Source organism: Vicia villosa, linkage group LG2 (assembly GCF_029867415.1).
Source record: "Vicia villosa cultivar HV-30 ecotype Madison, WI linkage group LG2, Vvil1.0, whole genome shotgun sequence".
NCBI lineage: Eukaryota > Viridiplantae > Streptophyta > Magnoliopsida > Fabales > Fabaceae > Vicia > Vicia villosa.
In genome coordinates, this window is record NC_081181.1 from 129,706,261 (window position 1) to 129,724,287 (window position 18,027).

General features: G+C 34.2%; 2 protein-coding genes across 2 annotated transcripts; both read right to left on the reverse strand.

Annotated features, from left to right (window-relative positions):
* Positions 1-9,192: 9,192 nt before the first annotated feature.
* On the reverse strand, positions 9,193-11,054 carry LOC131650003 (uncharacterized). Its single transcript, XM_058919744.1, has 8 exons — positions 10,899-11,054; positions 10,750-10,808; positions 10,432-10,552; positions 10,180-10,350; positions 10,042-10,083; positions 9,900-9,959; positions 9,704-9,819; positions 9,193-9,265 (listed from the first exon to the last, which is right to left on the reverse strand). Exons 1-8 carry the CDS (start codon positions 11,052-11,054, stop codon positions 9,193-9,195), a joined length of 798 nt encoding a protein of 265 aa, XP_058775727.1.
* Positions 11,055-11,493: 439 nt separating this feature from the next.
* Positions 11,494-12,174, reverse strand: LOC131650004 (uncharacterized). Its single transcript, XM_058919745.1, has 3 exons — positions 12,037-12,174; positions 11,873-11,953; positions 11,494-11,634 (listed from the first exon to the last, which is right to left on the reverse strand). The coding sequence occupies exons 1-3, from the start codon at positions 12,172-12,174 to the stop codon at positions 11,494-11,496; spliced, it is 360 nt and encodes a 119-aa protein (XP_058775728.1).
* Positions 12,175-18,027: the final 5,853 nt, after the last annotated feature.

Consider the following 18,027-nt stretch of genomic DNA (forward strand, 5'->3'; position numbering starts at 1 on the left):
CCTCAATGATGTGGACAACGGGTACCCATATGAGTGCAATGTGAAGAAGAGGCCAAAAAAAAAATGAAACATATTTGTATGGAGAATGGTTTGACTATGTAAGGGCAGATGAATTGAAAGAAGGAGATAAAGTGCACTTTGTGATTTATTACCCGCCAGTGTTAGATATTATGGTAACAGTGGAGCGCAGTGGTGATCGTTGATAGAGCTGTTGGTTAGGCAATGTTTGTGGTGGATGTATAGGGTCGTTTTTTGGTAGTTTGGTTTGTATGGGAATTATCGTTTTGTTTTTTTGTTGTAATGGTGGATGTGAATAAAGATTAACAATTATGGCACTATGTATGGTTTTAAATTAAATATTATCATTTTGGTTGTAAGTTTCATCCAATGTGCCAAGTCTGCCATGGTTTTATATGCAAAATTGATTACCATTCTGTTTTTAAATTAAGTATTGTTTATTATAAGTATTGAACAGGATATCTATCAAAATTGATCAGAATAGGGTGCCTAATTTCATTATTGTTGGTATAAGTAGGGGTATGGCTCCTGTAAATGGTAGGCTATTAAATCTAAATGGTGAACATACAACAATGGACTTATGAATAGTTGAAAATTCAATTTAATAGTATATGTTAAAGAGTAGTACGATAATATTAAATGGTTATAAAATAGTTGTAATGTGTTATATTATATTGGGATGTGAAAGATCAATTGGGTTATGGGCAGTTAATGTTTTTCGTGAGGAATATAAATAAAACGAAAACTGTTTTGAAGTGATGTAAATGCAAAGAAGACTAATTGAACAATTGCATTGAATTCTATTGGACGGTGGAAAAGTTGCAGGTATGTGAAGAGTCCATTTAGAGTGTTATATAAGTAATGTGTAGGAAGTTTGAAAGCACTAAAAACTGAAGCATTCATCATTACTCTGCAACCAATAGTGTAAGCTGCGAACTTCTGAAAAGATGGAAGGAAGAGTTGATCAAGCAATGAGAGGTAAAGGTAAACATATCATTTGAAAGGTTGCTCTGTTACATTTTGAATTTAAAAGTTATATATGGTTGCATGCAGGAGAAGAAAACTCGGTGAACCAAATGGTTGTGGGGAAAGCTGTCACTTCTGATAACTCTGTGTATGTTTGAATTAGCTTATGTTGAGTATACGTTTTATGCTTGAATTTAGAATGTTTGATAACACATTTATTTATTTACCATGTTGTTTGTTTGTATTATGTTTCAGATGCCATGAACCGGATGGTGTGGATGTTAGTTGCCATGCAGAGCAGCCTGCTAAGTTACAATATTGTATCTGGAAGCAAGATGTGGCCAATGGGAAGATGGCTCAGTCATGTCTTCTTGTAAGTTATTATTCGTTTTAAGCTTATTGTCTTTCCCTATCAGTTAATGGGATTATCTAATGTTGTTTTATATTAATATTGCAGGAAATTCCTGAGCATGTTGTGGCAAGTCGCTGGCTCCATGGAGCAAGGTTTGTAGATTTGGTTGACTGGGAAAGAGAAGTCAGGTATGAATGTGAAGTTCATCATACCGAAAAGGGTCAGATGTTCTTAGGGCGTGGTTGGTACAAATTTGCCAAGGAAAGGTGCCTGCTGGATGGAGACTCTATGGGCTTCAGCGTTAAGGATCCCGTCAGCAAGGAGATACTTGTAACAATGTTGAAAAATTGAAAATGATGTAAAAGTTTGTTATAAGTATCTATTTCTTTAACATTTTGTAATTCTCTGGTGGACTTAGGTCCACCTTTATATTAATATATAAGATTTTGGTATTTAGATGTTATGCTATAAATATATTATTTCTGTTACTTGCATTGCTAATATGCTGTTAGTAATATATATTACTGCTGTTACTTGCAATACTAATATGCCGTTAGTAATATATATTGCCGCTGTTACAGATTTACTGTGATTAATTTTTAAAACTTAGACATTGTTAAGAACTTCTTTATACACAACATTTGTAGTTTTCCCCCTGAATTTCTTTTCTTCATCATGTATCAGTATTTTGATTCCCTTTTTTGTTGTTACTCTTGACAATGCGACATAAATCTGGCCATGTGTGAATACATCTTTTGGTAAGTACAAACCAACGTTATCCAATGACTTTCCCTGTGATTTGTTGATTGTCATAGAATAGGAAACTATAATAGGGAACTGTCTCCTATTCAGTTTGAATGGCCATGGTGATTGGGATAGTGACATGTTCATTCGAGGTATGTAAACCAAATTTCCCAAACCTTTACCACCCATTATTGAAGCCTCGAGTACATGGGCTGCCATCTTTGTTATACACAGCCTTGTGCCGTTACACAAACCTTCAGATTGATCTATATTTCTCATGAGTATTATAGGTGTCCCAACCTTTAGTTTTAAGTGATGGTTTGGCAAACCTGATGTTCGGAGGGAACTTAGAAATTCTGGCGTGAGGATATCAACTACTGCTGGGTCATGAATCTCAGACTTGTCAACTGAATTTGCGCTATAGTAGTCACGAATCTCTCCTGCATTGTTGACTGAACAAAATTAGTAAAAGCATAAAATAGATTAATATAATCCATTAAATTATATATTTTTGTTGCTTAACCTGGCATCAAGTTAAGTATATGGTCATTGATCTGATCAACAATCTCCAGTGTAGAGGCAAGTATCGCTCGACTTTTAAGGTAATCAACACATTGGAAATTATTTATGAAATCAGGGTATGTGGTATTGACAATGGTCACAATTGGATCATCGAATTCTGTTATCAGAATATCAGGTGGTATGTTGATTTCGGCGGTGCCGTCATTAGGCTCAGATATTCGGCCCTCTCTTATTCTTAAAAGCCAATCTGAAAACTGTGTTATCTCATTTTTGTCAGTCTGTGTTGATCATGTTCGTAGCCGCATGTTTCTTGTCAATGTTAATACCTCAACTGAATGCCATATGTAAGATGCATTTATGGCACAGTGTACAATATCGGAACGACTGCCTCTGGGGACGACAGGTAAAATCTGTCTGAAATCGCCCCCGAAAACAATAACCTTTCCACCGAATACATCAGTTGAATTTTTGTCTGCACTCATAACATCTTTCAAAGTTCTGTCAAGCGATTCTATTGCATACATATGCGCCATTGGTGCCTCATCCCATATTATAAGCTTTGTCTGTCGTAACATGTCTGCAACATCATCGTTGAATTCAACCTTGCAAGTAGAATTGTCCATAGTTGGTACCAGTATCCTGAACTTTGAATGTGCAGTTCTACCTCCTGGAAGTAACAATGATGCTATACCGCTAGTTGCAACAGTTAAACATATTGTGTTTTGATCTTAAAGCGGCTGCGAGTGTTCTCCACATATATGTTTTTCCGGTACAACCATAACCATGAAGGAAGAAAACGGCAGGTTTCTGAGACTCCACAGCGTGGATGATTTTTTCATAAATACCTCTTTGCTTATCTTAGGAACATAATATTGAGGGTAGAATGGTGTTAAAATAATTGATGCATAGAATTTCAAAGCGTAAAATAAAATGAATTTAATTGACGCAATAGTTACCTGTAAGAGCAGCAAACAGATTTTCAAATTCTGAGTTCATTGATGCTGTATCATAATTACGCTCATCATATATGAGCCTGTTTCCCAACTGTTCAAGAACATAAGCATCCGGATATGGAATAGGACTAAAATCCTTTAGTGTCCTTCTATTTGCTTGAAGCAGTTTCTCAATTTCTATTAAAGTCAAATTTTGTAACTCTTCTTGTGTGAGGACCAATTCTACATTGATATGAGAAATTGAGTTATAATACTGTTGGTAAGTCATCTGTAGGTTGTTATTAAGAAATTGTTTTGTTTGTTATTTTATTATGTCTAACAAACCTGGATTTGCAGCCAATGCTCTTTGTGTATGTAAGACACCATCAGATAATAGGAGCCAAGTTTGTTCCCAAACATGTGCAGGGCAATTAACAGCACCAGACAAAAGCATGATAACAAACAGTTTTCGAAGAAAATGACCCGTCCCCCAATGACTTGCCTCCTTTATAGCAGCTATGTATTCTTTGTCGTCTTCAAGAAATCCCATTGCAAAGCATGCATCTCTGAATGTATCATACTGAATGTTATCCACGGTCCTGATTTCCTCATATGTTGTTGGTCCTTTTGCCACCGTCAACATCATGCGCAGGTAAAACAGTTCACCAGTTGTTGGCGGAACCCATATGAGACGTCCAATGGTGAAGCCTTTTTTCCGCGGTTTCCATTCTCTCTGTTTTTTGTGATAAACAAACTTTGAGACAAATTGACCATAAGTTAATGTTTGTGCCTCTTCATGTTTAGCATTTGCCACCAGCCATGCAGTAAACATTGATTCAGTCACACTTGCAGTTTCCAACACATTTTTCATGCGTGCATAATCTGTATAGTATATAGGTTTCTCCCCAACCAAATGATAGAACATACGTTCCACAACTGGTTTTCTGCCATGAATATTGTAAGAGTAAATGCGCCAGCATGCTTCACTGGGAGAGACATACCTGCAGTCGAGATATTGTTGGATTTCATCAACAGGTTGATTGCTATTTGTTGAAACTGCTGCTGTTATTCAGTCATAGCCTTTATTGATATATTTGAAAAGATATTTTATGGAAGTACTCTGATTACACCATTCCATGTTTATATGTGCCTGGTATTTCATAAGAAATCTGGTGTTATATGGAACCACATGTCTGTTGTCCAAGGTGATACCATTTTTTTCAATAGTGAAGGTTTTTGATCTTCTCCTATATAGTGGATATCCCTCTGCATCAACAATAGTGTGTTCAATAAACTTTTTGGGATATTATTTAGAACATCGTCCATTCTTCATACATTGTGAGGTCACGCGCGCAAGGCCACAGGGTCCATGCATCATATGTGCCTTAACCAATTTGTATAAATTGGGATGAACAGTCGGGTCGGGAATTTCAGCAGAAATGATCTTGTCTATGTCAGATGGTGTTGGGTATTTGCTCTGAGGGTGTAGGAATATCAAGATGTGAGCATGTGGCAATCCCCGCTTTTGGAATTCAATGGTGTACATATCTATTAAATTGAAAGTTAGTTTGATGTAATATTTTGGTACTACACAGACACATGATTGAAAAGTAGTATAATTAAATGAAACAACTTACATGCAATCACTTTTCCAACGACGTGGTGTTTTGTAATATCATCCATGAGGGTATCAAACTTTATTTTGAAAACTTTTGAAATGATATCTGGCCTATCATGGGGTTGTAGACCTGTGCCTGACAATGCTCTTTTAATTTCAGGCCAATTTGGGTTGCAGGTAAAAGTAACAAATAAATCAGGGAATCCCAATCGACTTGAAATGGCCATACCGTCAAAATATAGTTGATCCATATATCTCTTGCTACCAACAAATGTTGATGGCAGAACAACTCGTTTTCCTCGCTTTTGGTGTTCATTTCTTGTATCGCCATCAGTTTGAGCGGTCAAATTATTATATTTGCCCACTCTTAATTTCGATTGATTATCTCTCAACCAATTCAGTCGTTCGGATTCCATCATAGCATAGTCGTCGACTAAGAATTGTTGAAATAGGCGTCTTGAGTAAAGTAGTGTTTTTGCCTCTTTGCGACGTTGTTGTAACCGGTAAGAAAACCAATCCTTAATGTTTTGACGGTTTCTCCTAGTGACCTCAGTTTCATGGCGATATTTGTGCATTATATTTTTCCTGTAACCATCTTCCCCATAAGGAAATATAAGAGGATACTGATAAGCCAAATATGCTGGGTGAAACTCATCTATTCGTTGCAAACCACCATTGTGGCGCTGAATTAAGATGTCCCTTTTATCAGCAGAATCAATGTCTCCCATAATGAGTGCAGCCACTTCTGAGACAGTAGGTTTGTTGTAAACACGGCCATCTTCGGATCTATCAGAAATTAGCCTGAGTTCTAAATCTGTGAAAGAATTTGTCCTTAAAACATCCCTTGTCATTATAAAAGCTTTGGCATGAACATTGTGCTCATCTAACATCATCTTGAGCTTATTGACAACCGGTCGCTCGATGCCTTTGTTGTCCCTGTTTATTTTTCGCAGCCATGAATAAATAGTTTAACAAAATATTTTTATAAAAAAATTGTGTAATTATGTCTGAGCAAGCTTACTTGAAACATTTTATTCTGTGTTCAACTTCATTGTCTGTGTCATAGATGTATAATTGAGCATATTGTGGAGGTTGCCCTGTTTCTGGAAGTAGTGTACCAATTCGATGACAGGTCTGACCCTGCAGTCTCAAAGTAGGGGGTCCTCCTCTTTTAGAGTATGTTGTGTCGAACTTCATTCCAGGGGAAGTGAAGGAGAACATTGCGTTGTATGTTCGTATGTTAGCCTGGTAGTTTTTACTATCTGAATATGTTTTATTAAATAGAAGATCTTGCAACACCTGTGGAGGTTGTTCAAGGAACGGAAGAACAATTTTTCCTCCACGGCAGCAACGATAAAAGCGAGGAGTTGCTGTAATTTTGTGTCTATTCACTTTTTCTTGGCACCACATACATGCTTGGCAGTGTGCGCATTCATAACTTTGGTCGCCAATATCGTAATATTCTGAAAGAAGAAAGCACAATACTGAATATGTCTATTAACAGAAGAAGTGTACATCATTTGGTTATCAGTGTATGATATGGAAATACCTTGAAGATGGGCCTCCTGTAATTGTGTCGGGTCTGAATCTTCGTCAGAGTCGGAACTATTAGAAGAATTTAAATTATTGTCAGAGTTGGAGTCATCATTGTCTTGATAATAAGATTCAACAGACATATTATGATTTGAGGTAGATGGATGATCCATGGACTGACTTGACATATTATAATTTGAAGTAGATGCACGATCCATGTTCTGACTTTGACTAACAATGTTGTTTGTATTTTGAACCCTACTAACTTCAGTATTGAACAAATTTCTCAATCTTTTTCTGTTATCCAAGATTATCTTCCTTCTCTTTCTAGCCATAGCCGTTTCAATAGTGGTTTCATATGTTACAGAGGATGTAAAATTATGATTTAAATGGGAAGTGAGGTTGCTTGATCTGACACGGTTTCGATAATCCCTCTTTGCTTTAAGAATAAGCTTTCTCCTCTTTCTTGCAATGGATGTTTGAGGAGCAGTGTTTTTAACAACATCTGTTACCATCACAAACACAAAAGTAGGATGAATAATAATACTACAAATAAGATTGATTTGTATAGATTTATGCACACAATATGAGATGTATAGCATGCTACTTCATGGTTTTGAATACTAAAAGTTTACAGTTTCTAATTGAAGGGGAATTGGTGGGTTCAAATGTCATGAATGCAGTGTTGATTTTAATTTTTCTTTCATACTTGAATATATATGAAGTTGGAACTGAATATGAATAGAATGATGGTTATAGATTTAAATTACCACTTATCCCTCCCTTATAACTGTTGTGTGTGTTAAATGTATTTAATTTAATCTATACAGGTTATTTATAATATTTTATTTGATGGATGTGTTACTATTTTAAAAAGACTTTAAGTAAAAACTAATATTATAAGTAAATAGAAACTGAACAGTTAACCCACTTTCTGCATGTACCAAGTACTTGTTTCCTATTGCACTGAATAGAAGTTTAGCATTGCAACTGCCTGCGGTTAGGGTTTTCGACAATGGCATCTTCACACGGTGGTCCTTCTGTGCGGATTCCCTCTGATGATGAAAATGATTTCAGGTATGAGGAGATAATTTTATTTCACCTTTGCTTTGCCGTACAAAATAGGGTATATTGGTATACAAAATATGGTAGTGTGGTAATAACAGTTAACAGCATAGTGATGGGTGTAGTATCAAAATAGCTTAATGTTGTATTATGTGTGATATTTGTCAAGAAATCAAATGTGAATGAATGACTATTGTTGTTTTTTATTGTTGGATTGTATATCCCGTCGTTGCTCGGTATATGACTATTGCTTAGTAAAGAATGCTTCATATGCGGTTTGTTTTTAATCCATATTTGATGTTGGAACAGCAATGATCAGGCAATGGAAATCATAGAAGAATTGGTAAAGGAAACAGGGTACGATCCTAAGGTGGAAAGAAAACGCAGGAATAAATAGCGCAATGTCACCCCTGGTCGTGTTGTGTCGAATGTTGATGTTGTCACACAAAATAGCGCAAGTGTTAAAAGCAATCCCAATGCAGGACCTATAAAGATAAAAGAGGAATCAACAGACATTGACACAAATGAAATCAAAGTTTCTGAAGTTGGTGAACCAAGTGGATCAAAATAGGGTAAGAAACAAAAGGGTAAAGTGGTGAAAAAAGCAAAGGTGGGTACAGACATTACTGTAGACAGTTCTACAGGGGCTCAAAATTTTTTCTGGAACACCCATGTTACAAATGCTAAATCTACACAGCAGAATGTAATGGTAAGGAGATATTTGAATATGAGCATCATGTTATTGAAAATGTAAATAGTATATATTGTTAATAGTTACCTTATTTCCTGTATGCAGCATTTCCCTAAGGAAATCGCCAAAAGATGCCTCCGTCGCTTTCAAGATGAAATCAACCTGCTGGATGTGAGGACGAAGAACATTGTTACCTGTCAGGTTCACAAAGCTAACAGAAAGGGAATACCCCAGCCATATGAAAAGTACATGGCCTTGGGATGGTACGAATTCGCCAAATCTCTTAACCTGCACAATGGGGATACAATAGCGTGGAGTATGCTGCGATTCTCTCCATATATCTATGTGAAGGTTGAAAGACAATGAAGAAACTGCTGCTATTAGCAAACCGTGTACTATACCTGAATTTTAATGGTTATATTATATGTTGGGAATGTTATTTTGGTACATTGTGTTATATATATATTCTGCCACATGTTATTTTGTAAGCACTTTATCCAAAATGGGAACACAGTAATATTGTGACCATTAGAAGATCTAATGTATAATCGTTTTCGGGACAAATTTTTTAAGTTCTCCTATTATATTCTATTAATCCGCTCTGATATGCTGTTAGTTAAAATGAAATCTGTCCCATAATATTGTATCAACATTATACTAAGATCAGACATAAAATTATTTAATGATAGTTAACATAGTCAAATGTTAAAAGTTCTGGTGTTTGTTTGTGAGGCACAATCAATGTTTTAGTTTACAATGTAATGACAGAAAGCTTAGATTTTGCTAATCCAAACAAACCATTCTTTGCGACATCATTATTGTAACTACATGCAGTAGAATATTCATTAGTATATCACGGTCAATTTCGGACTTTCTATTGTAAGGTTTATATCGTCGAAATAATAAAAAAGCAGCACCCCGTTATAAGAGGTATAGTTAAAATGGAATGTTTGATACATGTTCAAAAAGAATCAAAATAATTAATAATAGTATATATAATATGTAGTTGAATTTGAATCATTTGAATATAATAAGACAAACAAACCATAGATAATTCTTAAATCAAAATGAACATAACAGAAGCACATAGCCAGTATTCATGCACTAATTATTACAGAAAATGAAATCACACACATGATTAAAAGCAAAGGAAACTAACATTCAGTTTTTATAACAAACACCTAAGCAAAACACACACGAAATAAAAATAGATCTAATCAATCTTCTCCATTTTAATTATCTTCTTCAGCTTGTTTGATGACAGTTCTCCATCATGTAATCCGTCCAAATCAGTGGATTCACTTGATGCAGCAGGAAGATGCCTCTTACCACCAGGTGTGACAGCATCAGGCTTGTGCTCAGATGTAATTTCCAGGTCCTGCAATGCCACGATGAAGACTATTAGTTAGGAATATTGATATAAATGTAAGTAGGTAAGTGTGTTGCAGTGAGACTTACTGTAACCAATTCACAGTCTTCATTGGCATCTGTTTTAGCCTCATCAACACTCTCTTTAATCTATATATTGTTAAACACAGTTTTCAGTATAATATAATCACAGGAAAAGTAAAAAAATGCATACACAGTTTAAAATTTCTACCTCCAGAGTCTCAGGCACGACAGTTTGGATTGGAATAGGTTCCTTGAGAATTTACCAAAGAAAAACAAAATCAGGCAAAATATTGTTATAATATGAAGTCCTCTTTTATAAAACAAATGTCAGTTTATTAGAGCTGACCTTATCTGTTCCCCATTTTTCCTTAAGTTGCTGGATAATAGGATCATTTTTTATAATCATAACGACGTAACAGTTCTTCCAGCGTGGATGCCACTTAACCTTCATAGCCATTTCCAACTTCAACAACTGATCAAGTGCTAACGAAAAGTCCAATGGATCAGTAATTCCACCCTATTTAAACAACTGGCCATATTAGTGTACACAGAGTATCGGAAAGTACATTCTAATTCGTCTGCACAATATAAATATAACCTGAATCATAGTGTTACGAAGTTGGGATGCAGATAAACCCAACAGCATTTCACATTCTCTGTTCCAGAAGACAAAATTGCAGCTTTTGCCCCCATGAGTAACCTCAATCTCAATCTTATACCTGAACATCATAAGAAGTCGTTCCGTTAAAAAAGCAGACAACATAGAAACATCACAAACATGACAGAAACAACATATATTAGGTGAGAACAACTAAAACCTAAGGACTTCAACCATGGTTTCATGACCAGCTTCACACTCAAAGGGGGGCTGTCCCCACGCGCTATAGATTGACACATATGACAGGCACGATAGTACCATCCAAATGGAGATGCTACTAATAATTTTGTTGTAGCGACAGTAGCACAAAATGTAACCTGGACAAATAGCCGCCAAAATCAGAAACATGTGACGCACTAAACGATGAGGTTATAATTATGATAATATAGGAAAATAGAAAGACATACATCCGTAAGTTGAATAATCTCAGTAATAGGCAAAACAACAGCCTTTGAGAACAATTTTTGCACAGGAGTCAGCTGTTGATTTTCAGAACTTTGAGAGGAATATTGGGAATTCCCTCCGAGTTGTTCAGACAGGGTTACCCTGCTCTCCTCAGGCATTCTGCAGAGCATGGATCATTATCAAATTCATACATGAAAAAAATAATTGCACAAAATGGATGACACTATCAACATACCTATCAATAAAGTCTTTCATGACAGGAAAATCAGCATCAACACATAAAAGGGTCACATTGTAGGTGTTTGTCACAGACAGAGGATACTTTCCTGCAAATTCAAATTATACCTTGTCAATATATTTATCACAGATTTTGTAGTTTTAGTATTAATTTAAAAAATAAGTCATGGAATAACCTTCTTCCTTCACTTTGGCATACTGAAGCAACACAACTGTAGGGAGTGATGCAGCAACCCTAACTTTGTTAAACTTGATGAACTGATCCGCGTATGATTCCCACAGAGTACAGTTCAACATGTTGTTGCTAAACCATGATCACAACACATTAAGATATATAACATGATTCATATATCAGGGAGTCTAATGTATAAAAAAAACAAACCTATGGTCACGCAACATCATGCTAATTTGCTGCTTCTTTGCACCCGACTCAGTCTGTGCATAACCAATACTATCCACCATTCCAACGACATCTGAAATAAATTTATTAATTTCACACGGCTAAAATGCATCAAAACATGAGATAATAAAACAGCCAAAAACCATACTCACGAATCAGAACATGTTTGTCAATCCTCCCTGTTATGATGTCCGAAAAACTTGTAAATAAAATCGATTTCGGGGGTATCTCATGTTTGTCCTCATCAAGAACAGACGTTCCAGCAGTAAACTTTATCATATATTTGTGTCCCGATGCCCTGAACGCCAGAACATAAGGCACCACCTTAAAATTAGATACAGTATAAGTATGCCCTAATAAGCATTTTTCGGTGAACACCGACACATGCGGTGCTGGAACAACAGCATGAATATCATCTCCCTGCGGCAGAAACCAAAAAATGATTCAAACTATACAAACATAGGTAAATGATAAACATACTGAAACATAAACAGGGTAATCACCAATTTGTCAACAAAGATCATTTCAAAATGTCCCTTGTTGTTGGAGACAACATTCCATCTGTGGTGAATCCTAACAACAATCTTCCAAAGCTCTTTTCCATCATTGATCTCTGCTATTCTCTCAACAGGCCTTGACATGATAATGCAAATTCTCACTGCACTGAATGATAACCGCAGAAGTTAGCAAGCATGGAAAGAGAAGAATGAAATCACTGATAAATAGGCAAGCCATTTAAACAGGTAATTACTGCAATTGTGCAGTTTGGAACGTGGATAGGCACACAATAATGGACCTTACATAACTGCAACAGCATGAGAAGCTGGGAGGGTGAAACTCCAACAGCAATAACTGCCGCAGCCCACCATGCAGATGAAGGATCAAAAATTCAGTATTAACCGCCAAAGCTGATGTGGATTAACCATGGAACAGATGCTGATGTGGATAGCTTAAGAAAGTCTCAAATGGTAGACTTTTCTTATATGATAGATATTCATGGATTTATCAACAAGAATAGAAAACTAATAATCTCTTAGGTCATTAATATTTGCTTTAGTGGGTTTTAAAAACAACAACTTTAAAAATATTTCTTTGAATTGATGGAGAAGTAATTTTTAGATTTTGAGAAACATTTTTTAATACAAGTCGCCTCACTTTTTTGTCAACATACCAACTAAGCATTTAAGGAAGTTTCCTTGATTAGAAAATTATATTGATTCATCACGGTCAGCCAATCCTTGATTCAATAGATAAGGAAAACTATCAAGTGAAGTCGTTTACCACCTGTGATACAAGTCACAAATTTATTCAAATTGTTTAGATATCACAACTTTCATATGTTGATTTTTATTCATCAAAGTTTCACATTTTTTCCAAATAATTTTATGAGCATAATTAAGGCTTCCAACATGTAATATGTGATGCGAGTTAGTTTTTTTTCATTCAAACTTATGAATCAACCTATTACAAATGTATCACCGCCTAATGTATTTAAAAAATTGGGTCTAAAAAGGTAACAACATAAATAAAATGCAACAAATGTTTTTGAAGGAGTTTAAAATACAAATTAAATAGAGGTATAGGTGAAATTATTTTAAATTCAAGAGCTTCAATTGAAACCCCTTATTTTACTTTGCCTTCGTCCATGCTAAGAGGACTTTCAATGGTGTAGCAACTTTGAGTTATTTTATGAGTCCCACTCGAACACATTATCTTGAAGAAAAAAAAAGAAGCCAATCATTACTTCAATAGATAGTGAAGACTAACAAGTGAAATCGTCAACCAACTTTGATACATGTCACAAGTTTGTTCAAATTGTTTAGATATCACAACTTTAATATGTTTTATTTATTTATCATATCTTCACATTTTTTTCCGTTGTAAGCTCGATTAAGACTTCCCAACATGTGATGTGAGTTAGTTTTTTTATTCAAACTTGTAAATCAAACTAGTACAAATATATCGTTGTTTTATTGCTTTTAAAAAATTGGGTCTAAAAAGGTATAACATAAATAAAATGCAACAATTTTTTCTAGAGTCCAAAATATAAATTAAATAGAGGTATAAGTAAAATTATTTTAAATCCAATAACTTCAATTGAAACCCCTTATTTTATCTACTTCCGTACATTCTAAGAGGACCTTCAATGGTGCAACATAGCACGGATTCAGATCCTTTGCTGCTTTTCTCCTTCAGCCATTCCTGCTCAATTGCTGGCCATTGAATTTAATCTAAGGGTTTGATCTCCCATATTTTATAACATACTAGTATATGACCCGCGCGTTGCGTGGTTGACCCATAATATATTATTATTATTATTATTATTATTATTATTATTATTATTATTATTATTATTATTGTATATAATATTTTAAACTTCAAAATTTTAGATTATTGATTTGTTTGTGGAATTTTTTTAAATGATTTTATTTAAGTAATTATTATATGTAGTTTTATAAGCAGATATTTGAGAAAAAGTTAAATTTTAAGAATAATATAGAGGATCATTTTATTATGTTTAGAGGATTTTCATTTTATTATATTTATAGGATTTCTTTCTAGTGAGTTTATTCAAATATTATTTTATATATGAGTTTATTACAATATTCGAATATTATTATAGAGAGTTTTCATTGATTGATAATGTCATTAGTATAGTAAAATGGAGTTTTCATTTTTTTTTTTTTTGAGTTACAATTGGAAATGATAAATAATCATAAATAGTGAGAAAAATATTTAATATTTTTAATAAGTCATTAATGGTTTAATACGAATGTAGGTTAGTATTACAATTAAAAAGAAACAAGAAACAAAACGTCATAAAAATTAAAATGATAATTAAATATTGTCAATATGTACTAATTATTGTAGCAACCTGCCCTAAAATTAAACTTTAGAGTCGCCACCTATTCTACCAAGGCAAAAAGGAAACCTTTACGCAATTACAAAGATTCGGGATAAGATATTATATTCAGGTCGAGGGAAGGTGTTAGACACCCTCAACCCTTTCCCAAGGTTTGCACTACAAGGTTAACAATTGTGGCTAAACATAAAGAAAGGTGACAGAAAGTTAAATAGGGTTAAAAGCTAATTATTTGAACATGATTAGAATTTGGAGGAGGGGGACTCGCCTTGTTGCCAAGTGCCTACGTATCTCCTTAGGGAGAATCAGAGTCAACGTAGTTCGGGATAAGGGTTGTACGCCCTTAGAGTTAAAATTTGATTTGATATGGTTTGAAGGCTTTTTGAGTGGCCTTATCGTAGTTATGATAAATCGTAGTTTTGAGAAGGTTTTGGAAAGTGTTTTAAGGTTTGGGCGTACAACCCTGATTTTAATATGTACTATTAACCGCAATGATCAATAGATTTGATCACTATAGTTAAAAGATTAGTAGTGTAATTATTACCAATTTTAATTGATGGATTCAATTATCACTAATAATAAATAAAAGTATTTTTAGAAATTTTATTATTTAATTTGTATCATTATCCCTCGTAATCGATTGATTCGATTATAAATAATAATGAATTTTATGGAAAAAAATAGGCTAATCATCGCAACCAATAAAAATGGTTGAAACTCTTTAGCCAAATAAAACTTATTATTTTAATTAAACAAGTATTTAAGAAAATCGATTATTGCCCATCACGATTAATGGATTTAATCGGAACGAATCAATAAATTAAAAATTTAATATTTATAATACATATTAATTTATTTAAGAAAATAATTTATTATTATATAAATAAATATTAAAAGTAATTAACTAAATATTTAAATTAATTAAGATAAATAAGTTAGTTTAAGGTTTTTATTCAGTGTGGCAGACCTGAAGGCTCATGGCATTGGGACTAATCCTGGGTGCGTTGGATCTAAGTCAGTGATGAATTAAAGGGCCAGATTTGAGGGACCATGGTGCATCTCACGGTTAGACACGCATGGGATACCAAAGCAAACTTTGTAAAAAAATATAAAAGGGGCAGGGATCGAACCCTGGACCCCAAAGACAACCACACGCGCCCCCACCATTCCAGCTATGCAAATTATTCGTTTAAATGATACCAACAATATATTATATTTAATATCAAAAGAAGCATATGGAAACAGGCGCGAAAATTTAAATAAACCAGTCACGTTCTGACACCTCATCGTCTTCCCCAATGAACCTGCAAAAAACTGCAAATATTTGCTACGTTTTTGCTACGATTACGTTCGTAGCCTTTGTACCTGGAAAATAGCGAATAGAGCATAGATATGCATAACTGTTTCGCACCTGTCCTATTCTCTTGGTCTAGGCTATGCAAACACAATGGTACCTTTAATCGTCCCTAATTTTACCTCTAAACAGAATACCCCAAATTGGGATCAAGAACCCTAGTTTGTCTAACAATGGTGATTTACGTTTTAAACACACAAACTCAAATTAAACCACCCAGAAACGTTAAGGGGATCAAGAACAATCAAAATGTTCAATCAATTTGCTATGGATGCACACGAATTACTCTAATCGAACATATCTTTAAAACCACATACCTCGGCTAATTGGAAGGTTATCTAGGGGTGTTGATGCTATGCCAATGTCCAGTCACCTTCAGAGACCTTCAAGGAAGCTTTTGCACTCTTTAAATCCTATTGAAAGCTCTTCAATCCCTCAAACTGAATCTCAGTTTTCTTGAAAAGTTTTGACTCTTGATTTCTTGCCTCTGATCAGAATCTTCAACCCCCATTCGTGTGGCTTGTGTCCTCTACTTATAGGGAATGAATTAGGTCAAAGCAATAGCCCAAATATCACTTGAATCAAATCTTGCTAAAATTTGGACATTTGATTTTATTCTTGAATGGAAACTTGCTATTCTTGTCCAATTTTGTACCAATCTTTTCCAATCATTTGTGCATGAAAATATATTGCAAATTTGCAATTAATACTGATTGGAATTGATCAATATGCATTCTTTAACATAATATTTGATTTTTCTCTTAATTACATCATTTTAAATCATTCTTAAATGAAATAAAAGTCATATAAAATCAAATAAAAATCTAAAATTCGTGGCACATGGTTTGGATAACATAAGTAACTTGTGGACCAAGATTAAGTCATGGAAAGTTAGGCCCACTTGCAAAAAATTCCAATTTGAACCTCTTTTGTTTCATATTTTGCCTCCAAAATTACCCAACTTCGACAAGGCATATCTCCCTCAATTTTTAAGCTATGAAGGAGTTCTAGGACTTTTTGGAAACCTCAAGATGTCCTCTATAAGCCACTTTGGAACATATTTTTCATTTGGGGATTTTATCTTGATGATATGCCCTTTGACAAAAAACTGCCTTTGGTTGACCTTTGAAAAGGACCTATAATCTTTTGCACCATATCTTCCAAATGAAGCATTTCTGGCCTTGGCTTGTGAGAGGCAAAGTTGTAGAGAATCCAATTTCCTTCTAAATGGGCTTTGAGTGAGGAATTTATGATGTTCCGTGTGAAAGTTATGGCCAGTCAAAGTTGAGTTGACTTTCTCCTATAAAAACCCTAATTTGAACCTTTTGAATTTGTTCATTTATGAGTTTTTATTGATGACTCATGATCAACCCTTGATCAAATGATGGATATAATCTCCCATACTTGATATTGACCAAAAGTCAGGAGCTTTGACTGTACTTTGACCATGGTTGACTTTTAGGTTAACCTAGTCGACCGTGGATCATCTGAGCCATTGAATGAGCAAACTTTGGAATTGAACCTTGATATTTGACATGGAGGTGCCTTGAAACGTAATGAACCATGGGGAACTTCATTGGAGACCTTATTTTATTAATTTCCTCAGGAAGGTACCAAACCCTAGTTTTAGGAATCCTTGTTTAGGAGAATGCCTTGATGAAACTCTTGAGCTTTGAATCATTGTGAATGAGATGATGTGGGCAAATTTTAGGGTATGACAATTATAGTGTAAGAATCTTGATTGTTAGAAATAGTTTGTCATAAACGAATATAATTTATTTATAAAGAATAACAACATCAACCATTCGATGTTGCTATACCACAAAAACATTTTGAAATTAAGATTAAGGAAATTAATCCAAAGAAAAATGATAAGTGGAAGAAGTCATAATCTATTTGGTATGGTTATATTCGAAAGAAATAATAAGTGGAAGACGAAAATTAAACAAAAATAATAATCTAATTGGTATGGCTATATGTGGACGAAATCATGTGTATTATTATTATAGAAATTTGTTTATCCAAATGATTGCAAAAGTCGAATATTTTAATATTCATTAAAAAATTGTTATTCATATAAAACCTACAAACTTTTAAATTGGAAGGCTGATAAGTTTATGTGCATCTTTCTTATAAGAATACTAAACAACATATAGAAAACATAAGTAATACCATTCTAGAATTGTGAAGAAGGAGGAAGGAAATTAAATTAAAAAATTAAAAATCAATACAAAAAATAAAAACATATTAACATATGCATATATATTATTGTTTCTA

Coding starts and splice junctions, on each gene's coding strand:
- LOC131650004 (XM_058919745.1), bottom strand. CDS start 12,174: ATGTCAAGGCCTGTTGAGAGAATAGCAGAGATCAATGATGGAAAAGAG. Junction 11,954..12,036: donor TGATCTTTGTTGACAAATTG/GTGATTACCCTG, acceptor TTTCTGCCGCAG/GGAGATGATATTCATGCTGT. Junction 11,635..11,872: donor TATTAGGGCATACTTATACT/GTATCTAATTTT, acceptor GATGCATTTTAG/CCGTGTGAAATTAATAAATT.
- LOC131650003 (XM_058919744.1), bottom strand. CDS start 11,054: ATGCCTGAGGAGAGCAGGGTAACCCTGTCTGAACAACTCGGAGGGAAT. Junction 10,553..10,749: donor GTAGCATCTCCATTTGGATG/GTACTATCGTGC, acceptor TATGATGTTCAG/GTATAAGATTGAGATTGAGG. Junction 9,266..9,703: donor GGATTACATGATGGAGAACT/GTCATCAAACAA, acceptor TACTGCATGTAG/TTACAATAATGATGTCGCAA.